The following is a 13,262-nucleotide window of genomic DNA, read 5'->3' as shown; positions in this document are numbered from 1 at the left end:
ATTTAATTTAGTTGGTGGAAATCAATCTATTGAAAAAACAACGTCTTGTTTACTTGAGAGTTAATGTGCACGTAACCCGGTGTGTACGGTTCAGTTTTTCAAATGGTGATCAGGTGACAGAGTCTTTCACCTCTAGGACAGGACGGGATCAGGTGACACAGACCCTGTTACCACTAGGACAGGATGGGATCAGGTGACACATACTCTGTTACGTCTAGGAGAGGATGGGTCAGTGGACACCGACTCTGTTACCACCAGGACAGGATGAGATTAGAGAACACAGACTCTGTTACCTCAAGGACAGGATACGGTCATGTGACACAGACTCTGTTGCCTCTGGGACAAGATGGGATCAGATGCCACAGAGTCTGTAACCTCTAGGAAAGGATAAAACCATGTGACACAGACTCTGTTACATAGGACAGGGTGGGATCAGAGGACAGAGTGTTTTGCCTCTAGGACAGGACGGGATCAGGTGACGCAGACTCTGTTACCTCTAGGACAAGACGGGATCAGGTGACACAGAGTGTGTTACCTCAAGGAGAGGATGGGATCAGGTGACACAGAGTGTGTTACCTCAAGGAGAGGATGGGATCAGGTGACACAGAGTGTGTTACCTCAAGGAGAGGATGGGATCAGGTGACACAGACTCTGTTACCTCTAGGACAGGATGGGATCAGGTGACACAGACTCTGTTGCCTCTAGGTCGGGATGGGATCATGTGACACAGAGTGTTACCTCATGGAGAGGATGGGATCAGGTGACACAGACTCTGTTACCTCTAGGTCAGGATGGGATCAGGTGACACAGACGCTGTTGCCTCTAGGACAGGACGGGATCAGGTGACGCAGACTCTGTTACCTCTAGGACAAGACGGGATCAGGTGACACAGAGTGTGTTACCTCAAGGAGAGGATGGGATCAGGTGACACAGACTCTGTTACCTCTAGGTCAGGATGGGATCAGGTGACACAGACGCTGTTGCCTCTAGGACAGGACGGGATCAGGTGACGCAGACTCTGTTACCTCTAGGACAAGACGGGATCAGGTGACACAGAGTGTGTTACCTCAAGGAGAGGATGGGATCAGGTGACACAGACTCTGTTACCTCTAGGACAGGATGGGATCAGGTGACACAGACTCTGTTGCCTCTAGGTCGGGATGGGATCATGTGACACAGAGTGTGTTACCTCAAGGAGAGGATGGGATCAGGTGACACAGACTCTGTTACCTCTAGGACAGGATGGGATCAGGTGACACAGACTCTGTTGCCTCTAGGTCGGGATGGGATCATGTGACACAGAGTGTTACCTCATGGAGAGGATGGGATCAGGTGACACAGACTCTGTTACCTCTAGGTCAGGATGGGATCAGGTGACACAGACGCTGTTGCCTCTAGGACAGGACGGGATCAGGTGACGCAGACTCTGTTACCTCTAGGACAAGACGGGATCAGGTGACACAGAGTGTGTTACCTCAAGGAGAGGATGGGATCAGGTGACACAGACTCTGTTACCTCTAGGTCAGGATGGGATCAGGTGACACAGACGCTGTTGCCTCTAGGACAGGACGGGATCAGGTGACGCAGACTCTGTTACCTCTAGGACAAGACGGGATCAGGTGACACAGAGTGTGTTACCTCAAGGAGAGGATGGGATCAGGTGACACAGACTCTGTTACCTCTAGGACAGGATGGGATCAGGTGACACAGACTCTGTTGCCTCTAGGTCGGGATGGGATCATGTGACACAGAGTGTTACCTCATGGAGAGGATGGGATCAGGTGACACAGAGTGTGTTACCTCAAGGAGAGGATGGGATCAGGTGACACAGAGTGTGTTACCTCAAGGAGAGGATGGGATCAGGTGACACAGACTCTGTTACCTCTAGGACAGGATGGGATCAGGTGACACAGACTCTGTTGCCTCTAGGTCGGGATGGGATCATGTGACACAGAGTGTTACCTCATGGAGAGGATGGGATCAGGTGACACAGACTCTGTTACCTCTAGGTCAGGATGGGATCAGGTGACACAGACGCTGTTGCCTCTAGGACAGGACGGGATCAGGTGACGCAGACTCTGTTACCTCTAGGACAAGACGGGATCAGGTGACACAGAGTGTGTTACCTCAAGGAGAGGATGGGATCAGGTGACACAGACTCTGTTACCTCTAGGTCAGGATGGGATCAGGTGACACAGACGCTGTTGCCTCTAGGACAGGACGGGATCAGGTGACGCAGACTCTGTTACCTCTAGGACAAGACGGGATCAGGTGACACAGAGTGTGTTACCTCAAGGAGAGGATGGGATCAGGTGACACAGACTCTGTTACCTCTAGGACAGGATGGGATCAGGTGACACAGACTCTGTTGCCTCTAGGTCGGGATGGGATCATGTGACACAGAGTGTGTTACCTCAAGGAGAGGATGGGATCAGGTGACACAGACTCTGTTACCTCTAGGACAGGATGGGATCAGGTGACACAGACTCTGTTGCCTCTAGGTCGGGATGGGATCATGTGACACAGAGTGTTACCTCATGGAGAGGATGGGATCAGGTGACACAGACTCTGTTACCTCTAGGTCAGGATGGGATCAGGTGACACAGACGCTGTTGCCTCTAGGACAGGACGGGATCAGGTGACGCAGACTCTGTTACCTCTAGGACAAGACGGGATCAGGTGACACAGAGTGTGTTACCTCAAGGAGAGGATGGGATCAGGTGACACAGACTCTGTTACCTCTAGGTCAGGATGGGATCAGGTGACACAGACGCTGTTGCCTCTAGGACAGGACGGGATCAGGTGACGCAGACTCTGTTACATCTAGGACAAGACGGGATCAGGTGACACAGAGTGTGTTACCTCAAGGAGAGGATGGGATCAGGTGACACAGACTCTGTTACCTCTAGGACAGGATGGGATCAGGTGACACAGACTCTGTTGCCTCTAGGTCGGGATGGGATCATGTGACACAGAGTGTTACCTCATGGAGAGGATGGGATCAGGTGACACAGACTCTGTTACCTCTAGGTCAGGATGGGATCAGGTGACGCAGACTCTGTTACCTCTAGGACAAGACGGGATCAGGTGACACAGAGTGTGTTACCTCAAGGAGAGGATGGGATCAGGTGACACAGACTCTGTTACCTCTAGGACAGGATGGGATCAGGTGACACAGACTCTGTTGCCTCTAGGTCGGGATGGGATCATGTGACACAGAGTGTTACCTCATGGAGAGGATGGGATCAGGTGACACAGACTCTGTTGCCTCTAGGTCGGGATGGGATCATGTGACACAGAGTGTTACCTCATGGAGAGGATGGGATCAGGTGACACAGACTCTGTTACCTCTAGGTCAGGATGGGATCAGGTGACACAGACGCTGTTGCCTCTAGGTCAGGATGGGATCAGGTGACACAGACTCTGTTACCTCTAGGACAGGACGGGCCCTTGTATTGGCTCTGAGGGTGCAGGGCTGTTGCCTCTATGAACCTTAGGGCTGCGGATCATAGGAGTCTCAGGGCACCCATGGTTCTGTGTTCCAAAGTATTGAGTCGTTGATTGAGTTACCAGGTCTCCTCCCCTGGGTGCGTGTGTGAGTGTGTGTGGGTTCGCGTGCCCCTCCAGACCTAGCTCCCAGAAGCCTTGACCTCAACTCCTCTTTTTTCCAGATTCCAGTGTGAAGGAAACGCAGAAGAAGCAGGAGCAGAACCTGAGTAACTTCAGCATGTCCGTGCAGTCCCACTTCCAGGCTGTGCGGAGCGATGGTGAGTGTGTGGGAGCACCAGGGCTGTGGACACACAGCTCATCACCGTAGTCACAACGGGGGCTTCATGACGCTCTAGCTAAACGTGCAACTCATCCCTGTAGTCAGAGCAGGGGTTTCATGGTGCTCTAGCTAAACACACTGGGCAGATTTACTAGAAACTGAAGCATCTGTAGAGATGTGTCAGTTTCCCTGAGCCAGCCTGCGATACACTTGCGCCACCTTGGATGGTGCAAGGATTGACAAATGCGTCAGAAAATCTGATGCATCTGTTGGCCCTAAAGTCACGCATTGCTTGCGTCGTGGCACAAGCACGACTCAACTCCAGCAATGCATGTTGAGACCTATACTTACTGTACTGCGTCACTCCTTACTCCTGCTTCAGGCAGGCGTAAGATTTTGACGCAGTGGCGTCCTAGAAGTGGTGCAGTGAAATCTTGTAGATTTCACTGTGTCACTTTTATGAGGCTTTCCTGCGTGGGAACGTCCACCCTGCATATATTATACCTGACACTGGTATAATGTGACGCAGGCTTTACAACGAGACGCATCTCCTTAGATGCATCACGTTGTGAACTAGCTGCATTGCTTATACTGCTGCTGCATCACAAAGTGACGCAACAGGGGTGCAAAAGTGTTGCAAGGGGCTTGTAGACCTGCCCCACAGCTCATCACCCCAGTCAGAGCGAGGGGTTCATGGCGCTGTAGCTAAATGCACAGCTCATCGACGTGAAGAAAGTGACCCAACTAGGGCCACCCGGGTCACTCTCGACCTCCTCTAGCCTTCCAAGAAATGAAGAGTTGATGACTCAGTAGAGAACACAAGCAAACTAGTTTATTCACAAAGTACACTGAAGTGGAGTCCAGTCTGACCAGCCTCCTATGATGACTGGCGAGGGACTAACTCTAACAAGCATAAAGTTACATTATGTATGTTGCGGAGCCCACAAAGACCCGCCTACTATGGAAAAACACTGGTAGCTGTCGTAATACAATGGGGGTCCAGAACATAAGTTTCAATTCCGCAGCCTGGCACAAGCTATCTAAGGCCTAAGGTGGTCTGGCTTATCCTATCCACTAGACAGGTTGGAGAAGGCCTCCTTGTAATAGAATAGGCATGCGTTAATGAGCAAGATTCAGCATTTGAGAAACAAAACTTACCAAGGACCATTTCTCGTAAATGATCAAGTAACAGTTTCGATCATAATACAAAATGGCGTCTTTGAGAGGTAAAATGGTGGCACAGATGTCAACCTAACTAACGTAACATCTGCATTTATTAGCTGCGCATGCGTACAGCAAAAATACATTATTATTCAGCTACATAAATGCTAACATATTATCAGGTAAAATACGAGTAATACGGCAACAAAACATTTTCAATTCTAACAGACGCAGTCACTGGGGGTCCTTCATGGCACTCTAGCTAAATGTGCAGCTCATCGCCGCATTCAGAGCGGGGGCTTCATGGGGTCTCGCTAAACGCACAGCTAATCGCCGCAGTCACAGCGGGGGCTTCATGGCACTCTAGCTAAACACACAGCTCATCACCGTTTTCACAAAGGGGGCTTCACGTCGTTCTAGCTAAAAACACAGCTGATCACTGCAGTCACAAAGGGGGATTCATGGCGCTCTAGCTGAACACAGCTTGTCACTGCAGTCAGAGCGGGGGCCTCACGGTACTCTAGCTGAACACAGCTTGTCACCGCAGTCATCGGGGGCTTTACGGTGCTGTAGCTAAACGCACAGTTCATCACCGCTGTCACAGCGGGCTCTTCACGGCGCTCTAGCTAAACGCACAGTTCATCGCCGCAGTCAGAGCGGGGGCTTCATGGCGCAATAGCTAAACACACAGCTCATCCTCGCAGTCTCAGCGGGGACGTCATGGCGCTCTAGCTAAACACACAGCTCATCATCGCAGTCTCAACGGGGGCGTCATGGCGCTCTAGCTAAACACACAGCTCATCACCACAGTCAGAGTGGGGGCTTCACGGCTGTTTTGTCTGCATTCTCTTATAGAGTGCAGTGACACATTCAGGTTCTAGTATTGTTTACTGATGTTCTAGTGTAGGGTTCCAGCTCAGTACTGCTGCTGCTGCTAGGCCTGGCACACCTGTTTCCTGTGCATGGATTTTGATTAAAAGAAGATTGATACCAACGTTGTGTTGACATTGGAATCTGTTACATAACAACGGCACTCTAGCTACACACACAGCTCCTCGCCGCAGCCACAGCGGGTGCTTCACGGCGCTCTAGCTAAACGCACAGCTCAGCACCGCAGTTACAGCCCTGGCTTCATGGCGCTCTAGCTAAATACACAGCTCATCACAGCAGTCAGATGCCTATGGCTGTACCAACCTGAATGCGTCCGATCTGGTCATCACAGCAGCCAGAGAGGGAGCTTCATAGTGATAAGAGTGCTCCATGGTTTATTAAGGACCAGTCGTGTAGCTGTATTTTGCACCACCCGTAGCCTTGCTGCAAGATCTTCTCTAATACCTGTCAAGAGAGCATTGCCACAGTCAAGTCTACTGACTAGTAGAGCCTGTACTAAGGTCTTTCTATCACTCACGGGGAGCCATGGGAATATTTTTCTCAGCATTCGGATGATACCAAAGCAGGTTCCTGATACTGCTTTCACATGGTCCTCCATCAAGATTTTGTTATCGATCAATATGCCCAGGTTCCGTGCCTGTGTCTTAGGGTTTGTAGCCTCCCCTAGTTCCGATGGCCACCAGTCTGAAGACCATATCTCTGTTGCTTTCCCAAATAGGAAGATCTCCGTTTTATTGGAGTTTAAATGCAAGAAATTCTGATTCATCCAGATGGCAATTTGCAGCATTCAGGACTTAAACTTGGCTTTCGTCTGAGCTGAATCTGTCTCGATGGGGACTATTACCTGCGTATCGTCCGCATACAAGATTGTCTCAAAGCCACAGGCTCTAATAATGGAGGCCAAGGGAGACACATAGATGCTAAATAAAGTGGGGCTTAAAATTGAGCCCTGTGGAACTCCCTTGTCTACTACCATGGTCCCTCTACTTTACTATATGTGGATCTCCGATCCGTCGACCTACGTGGGAAAAGTTACTGGCAGTAACTTTAAACTATTAATTTGTTTTTAAATGATTTGTAGAGTATTTTAACTATATTAAATTAAATTAAAGATACTTTTCAAAGATTTATTTGACAAAATCTCCCCTAAGTAAACTGTTTCCATATACTCATCATATATTACAAATTAGATGCAGAGTGTGTTTTTATAGGCCAGCGAGAGGATGTGTGTTCAATAACACACGGTACTTAACAACCTCGAGGTAAAAGACAGGCACCTGTAGTATGAGTATATAGGCTCAACAACTGGGGGAAGTATAGGTATATAGACAAACACTTTTACTTGTTTCCTTTACAGTACAATACCGTCTGCACTTCACTAGCACTGCAAATAGTAGGTGTGGTTATTATCCGACTTGTTGTACTTGTTTTATTGACTCTGAAGTAACCAAAAGCTCAGACGTGAGTCCCTTGCTCACTTTGCCACTGGATTCAAGCAAGCCGGGCTGAAGACGGCTGGAATGCCAGAAACCGGTCCTCGGAACTTTGTTTCCAGTCCAGGGAAGGCATGGCTTGGCAGTTCGGGCTGGACTGTTTCCATGAGGCACAGGGTCAGACTGATTTGCATATAGCCATGTCTGAACTGGGGTGGCAGAGTGGGCTAAAGAACGAATGATGGATTAAACCCAGATCTTTTGACTGGGTGTGAGTGTTTGATTGATTCAGATGCTCCGTCCATCATCACCACCCCCTTTTGTGCAGCTGAGCTACCTCACCAGCTATATCTGATGAAGTGGATCACTGGTAAGACTGCTTAGGGGGTGAATGCACCGCTGCAGAGATCTGAGTGCGCCAGGGCTCCATTAATAATGCTGCTCGAATAGCTCAGAAGGACAACTTACTTGTTGCAGAGACATGTGGATCATAGGTTTGAATCACCATAACATAACTGAGGGGGTTAATGCGCCTGCTGCTGAGTACTGCCGGTAGCCTGCAGTTTACAAGTGTGAATACTAGTGGAGTAGCTCAGTGTGTTTGTGCATGTGCTGCCGAGGACCTTATTTCATCCTCCGTTTATATATTCCAAGACTAGTAAATACCCCTGTGAATGATAAACAAACCGCAAAGGGTTCAAGGTAAAAACATCCGGGAGGAGTCCTTGAAACGTGTACTCAAACTTTCATCGTTAGAAGATTCATGAAAGGAGGAGCCTTGAGTTGACCAAAAGTGAACTCGCGTTATTACGCACTGAATAACATTTTATAGTGCGATTATACAAAGGGTGCTTATTAGTTTAATTATACACACACACCCACATACACATACTTACACAATGAATGCCTTTTGGTGGTTATTCACTAGTCATTATCCTGACCGGCCTTGAGTCACAAGCACAGTGCACTGACCCTTGCTGTCTCTCACTGTTACTGCTCTCAACCTTGGAATAAGGTAAAGGGAGGAGAGATAAACAAGATGCTCGCCTGCTCTGGCCACTCTGCCCCGGCAGATTTGGACGAGGCAGTGAGGAGCTATCACTCCTGGATTTTCTCATCGGATGTATGTCGTTACAACGCGTGCTTTTTCCACGCATGCCTTTACAACGCAGGTTGTACAACGCAAGTCGTTACTGTGACTTGCGTTGGGGGGCGCTGGATAGTGAATAGTTTAATTTACTATTCCAACTCCAGTCCCCGTGGATAGTAGGGAAGGTTTTGGATAGTAATTAAACTATTCCCTATCCTACAGCGCCCTCCAGCGCAAGTCGTTGGAACGACTTGCGTTGTAATTCCTGCGTTGTAAAGATACTGCGTGGAAAAAGTTTCGTTGTAAAGGATGTTTACCGTCTCATCTGGTCAGCATTTGGCTCCTCTGAGGTCCCTGCAAAGATCAGTCAGGCAGTCACCCTCTGAACCATGGGCCAATGAGTCACTGAAGGCACACAAACAAATATGTAGAAGACTAGAAAGGAAATGGAGGCTAGAGAATGATGTCCAGACTAAATCAAACTACAGACTAGCCATCCAAACATACAAAAAAAACAATTCCTGACGGCAAAGTCAGACTACTTCGAATAAAAATAGAAGCAGCCAATGGCTGCGCTAAAAGGCTATTCACCACGGTTAAAAAGCTATCCAAGCTCCCAGAATCACTAAATCACGAAAGTAGCCAACAATTTTGCAATAAGTTAGCAGACTCCTTTCAACAAAAAGTCTAACAAGTCTTCAATGCTTTTGTACCCCAATCAAACCTTTCCGCATTGCCCCGAGGGACAGTCTAGTTGCGCACGCCAATGCAGATAGCTCCACCACCCCTACACTTTCAGTCTTCCCGCTAATCACGTTTGATCGGACCGCCAAATTAATTTCCTTAGTTAAATTTGTATCTCCTCTCAACCCATGCTTTCCGAAACTTCTCCACCTGGTCCCCAAGACCATTGTGTCTGCACTTTGGCCCATCTTCAATCTCATGTTCTCAGGGCGTTCCCCTGCGGAATGGAAAAAAAGCCTCCATTCTGCCTCTTTTGAAGAAACCCAATCTGGACCCCGAGGACCCCTCCAGCTACAGACCCATATCCAGGCGGCCGTTTCCAGCTAAGATCATTGAAAGATTTCTTAATGAAGAACTGTCCTCTTTCCTTGTGGAGGGTGACATTCGTGACCATTCGCAATATGGTTTCCGGGCCCATCATAGCACTGAATTGGTGCTAATTATGGCCACGGAAGAGCTGAGGCAAACTCTCGACAGAGGAGGGAGCGCTGCCCTTATCCTGTTAGATCCCTCAGCGGCATTTGACACGGTCAACCTCGAGCGTTGAGCGTCTCGCCTCACTGGGAATTAGGGATAAAGCGCTCCTCCTACTTAGTTCCTTCCTGTCTAACAGGTCACAATCGGCAGCACATGATGCATTTGTCTCCCCGGCTTTCTCGCTCCCTTGTGGAGTCCCACAGGGCTCATCATTAAGCTCCACCCTTTTTAACCTGTACGTCACCCCCCTGGCCAAGCTAATAAGAAGCTCCGGTTTTACGCTGGTGTCCTACGTGGATAACATGCAGATAATAGTGTCCATTAACTCCTTGAATGCTCGAGCTACGGCACTCCGGTGCTCATGACGAGCTGAGCTCGTCCTGACCGCGCCCGTTACATGGAACGCTCGCATGCTGGGCTGATTCTCCTGCTGTGCTGAGCGTTCCATTGGAACCGGCGTGGTTATGACGAGCTCAGCTCGTCATGAGCACCGGAGCGCCGTAACTCAAGACGAGCTGACCTCGTCATGAGCACCGGGGCGCTGTACGCACTCCCCCCGCCCCCCAGCACCGCCGGGGAAACAGCCCCGCACGGAAGGGGTTAACAGCTCCTCTGACACTGCAGCTCGATTTAAAGACTGCATGAGCCATATAGGGAAGTGGATGCAGGATAACTGTTTAAAGCTCAATTCATAAAAAATTAAAGTCATGCTCTTTGGCAACATGCTAGTTAACTGGTAAGACAGCTGGTGGCTGGATCATATGGGCCCTCCTCCGACACCCGCTAACAAAGTAAAAAAATCTTGGAGTACTCTTCGACACCAAACTGTCCTTTGAAACCCAGATCAATTACACCACATAAAAACGTACTTCCATTTATTCCACTTGAGCTAAGAAAAACAGTAGTCACAGCGCTAATTGCCTCCAGGCTGGACTATTGCAACGCACTCCTCACTAGTGCAAGCAAGCGTTGCATACACAAACACCAGATGACTCCGAATGCCGCAGCTAGAGTCCTGCTTGGATTCACTCGCTATGACTCGGCCTCCAAGGCTTTCGTAGTACTACACTGGTTGCCCATCAGCAAACGTATTCATTTCAAAGCATTATGTATTGCGTTTAAGGCTACACACGGCCTTGGTCCTTGGCAACTCTCGCAACTTTTCAAACCCTGCATCCCGGCCAGATCACTTAGATCGTCAGACAGCGGCAACCTGATCATCCCCAAGGTATACAAAGTTAAATGGGGAGGTAAAAGCTTCGCTTACACCACCACGGATGTATGACATTACAACGCATGCTTTTACCACGCATGCCTTTACAACGCGGTTTTTACAACGCATGCCTTTACAACGCATAGCGCTTTGGGGTGCTGGATAGTGAATAGTTTAATTTACTATTCCAACTCCAGTCCCCGTGGATAGTAGGGAAGGTGTTGGATAGTAAATTAAATCTATTCCCTATCCTAGAGCGCCCCCCAGCGCAATGCGTTGTAATGGTTTGCGTTGTAAAAGTTGCAGGGTAAAGGCACTGCGTGGTAAAAGTTGCGTTGTAAAGGATGTTTCCCACCACCACCAAACTTTGAAACTCCTTCCCTATTTCTCCCAAAAAAGAATCCAATTTACTTAATTTCAGGAAGTGCTTAAAAACCTGGCTCTACTAACGTACCTACATCTTTACCTCTGCTTGCTTGCTGCACTTAAGCGCCTAGACACCTCCGGGTACTTGTAGCGCTATATAAATTCTTCATTTCATTTCATTTCACTGTTACTCTCGCATCACTCGCAATTTTATTTAAGGTAAAAAAAATTAGGTAAGAAAGTGGTGCAAGCAGGGGGGTCGATGGGAAAGGAAATGGGTGTTAAAAAAGCATTACAGAAGAGAAATGGAGTTAACAGGTGGCATGGCGCTTCAGTGGGCATGGTTACACTTGCTTGATGATTTTAGTCGTGGTAGGTTCCGGAAGTGACTGAGAGGCGGAGTTGACGAGTGGGATGGGCGTCTGTAGCAGTCCCTTCCATCCTTGGAAGATTGTGTTCAGGGCTTAAATTGGGCTCGGTCCATCCGGGTCTCAGACCCGGTAGTAATTAACAAGCATTTGCAATGCATTAGGTCACGCATTTGCCAGAATTAGAGCTAATGGCATTGTAAATGGCAATGTATTTTATGTATGTGTTTTTGTTTGGAGTGGATGTATGCGGTGTGTAGTGGAATTATGTGGGTTGAATTGGAACTTATTAGTTGTGGAATTGTGTGGGTTGTAGTGCATTTGTGTAGGGGAATTATGTGGCATGGTGAATAGCTAGGGATAAGAGCTGCACAGAATAGATAGAAACCAAGATAGCGAGGGATAGGTAATTTGTGCATGAAGCAGTTAAAGAACTCCAGACAGAGGAGCAGAAAGAGTTTGTGAGAAAGAAGGGGACGGCAGGTCACAGATGCATACTGTGTAAACAGAAGATACCCTAAGAAGAGAATGAGCACTTGGGTTTGTGGGATGGAAATCTTGAAAAGGCACAGGAAAGAAACTGTGATTGAAGACCTGAAGTGAACCATGTGAGAGAGTTGGAGAGAGGTGTGTGAGAGACTACAAGAGAGAGGGATGAGAGGTAGGGAAACCCGGGGAGGTGGAAAAGTGCACAGCAAGAGGAGGTATAGGAGGGTAGTATGTGTGAGCAGGGAGTATAGAGAGGAGACAGGGAGTGTGAGGGAGGAATGAGAGGGTCGTAGGGGAATTGTGAGATAAGAGGGGCAGTGGATGTGTGGGATAGAGATGACTGGGTTGGTGGAAGTGCGAGGTAGAGATGGGTTGTTTTTGGATTGTTTGTTGTGGAATATTGTGTTGTGGAAATGTGTGGTGTGGTGTGAAGTTGTGTAGTGGAAATATGTGGCAGTGTGTGAAGTTGTGTAGTGGTAATATGTGGCATGGTGTGCTGTAGAATTATGTGGATAGTAATGACTTGATATTAACTGTCATGTAAATATGTAGAGTGAGATTGCGTGTGATGGACTTCATTATGTTGAATGGCTTTGTGCATTGTGGAGTGTTGCGGGGTAGTGAGAGGTATAGGGTAATGGGGAGTGATGCAGGGTAGAGTGCAGAGGTGTAGAGTTCAGTGGGTGGCACAGCATTCATAGTAGAGTGAGGTAGAGGGGTGCACAGTAGATAAGAGTGGCATAAGTAGAGTGGTGTGCAGCGTATAGTGGTTTTCAGAATATAGTGGTGCAGAGTGCACTGGGGCAGAGTGCAGTTGTGCAGAGTGCATTGGCATAGAGTGCAGTGGCATGGAGTGGTCCAGAGTAGAGTACACTGGCTCAGAGCCGAGTGGTGCAGAGCAAAGTGGCACAGCGCAGAGTGGCGTAGAGTGCATTGTAGCAAAGTGCAGTGGTGCTCTAGTATAGAGTACAGTGGTGTAGAATAGGGAGGCGTTGAGTAAAGTGGCACAGAGTAGAGTAGTGCAGAGTCTCAGTGTGGAGTGAACTGGGATAGTGAGGAGTGGTACGGAGTATGTTGCAGTGACACCGTGTGGAGTGGCGTAGTGTGGAGTGGTGCAGAGTAGCGTGTAGAGTTGTGGAGTGGTGCAGAGTAGAGTGGAGGTGCGTAAGGTGGCGTATGCATGGCGTGGTAGTGCACTGCCATTACAGACAACACATCTTCAATTGGAATGACCATTGCATCTGCACTGACTTACAGTTTT

General features: G+C 48.6%; 1 protein-coding gene across 1 annotated transcript in view; it reads left to right on the top strand.

Moving 5' to 3' along the window:
* LOC144799394 (asialoglycoprotein receptor 1-like) overlaps positions 1–13,262 on the top strand; it is a 171,761-nt gene that overhangs the window by 99,648 nt on the left and 58,851 nt on the right. The window contains exon 6 of the mRNA XM_078670684.1: positions 3,672–3,767. Coding sequence (XP_078526810.1) covers positions 3,672–3,767 — 96 coding nt within the window. The remainder of the gene's footprint in view (positions 1–3,671; positions 3,768–13,262) is intronic.

The sequence above is a fragment of the Lissotriton helveticus genome, chromosome 12, assembly GCF_964261635.1.
Source record: "Lissotriton helveticus chromosome 12, aLisHel1.1, whole genome shotgun sequence".
Lineage (NCBI taxonomy): Eukaryota > Metazoa > Chordata > Amphibia > Caudata > Salamandridae > Lissotriton > Lissotriton helveticus.
Note: the sequence above shows the minus strand (reverse complement) of the source record. Positions and strands in the feature narration are given on the sequence as shown.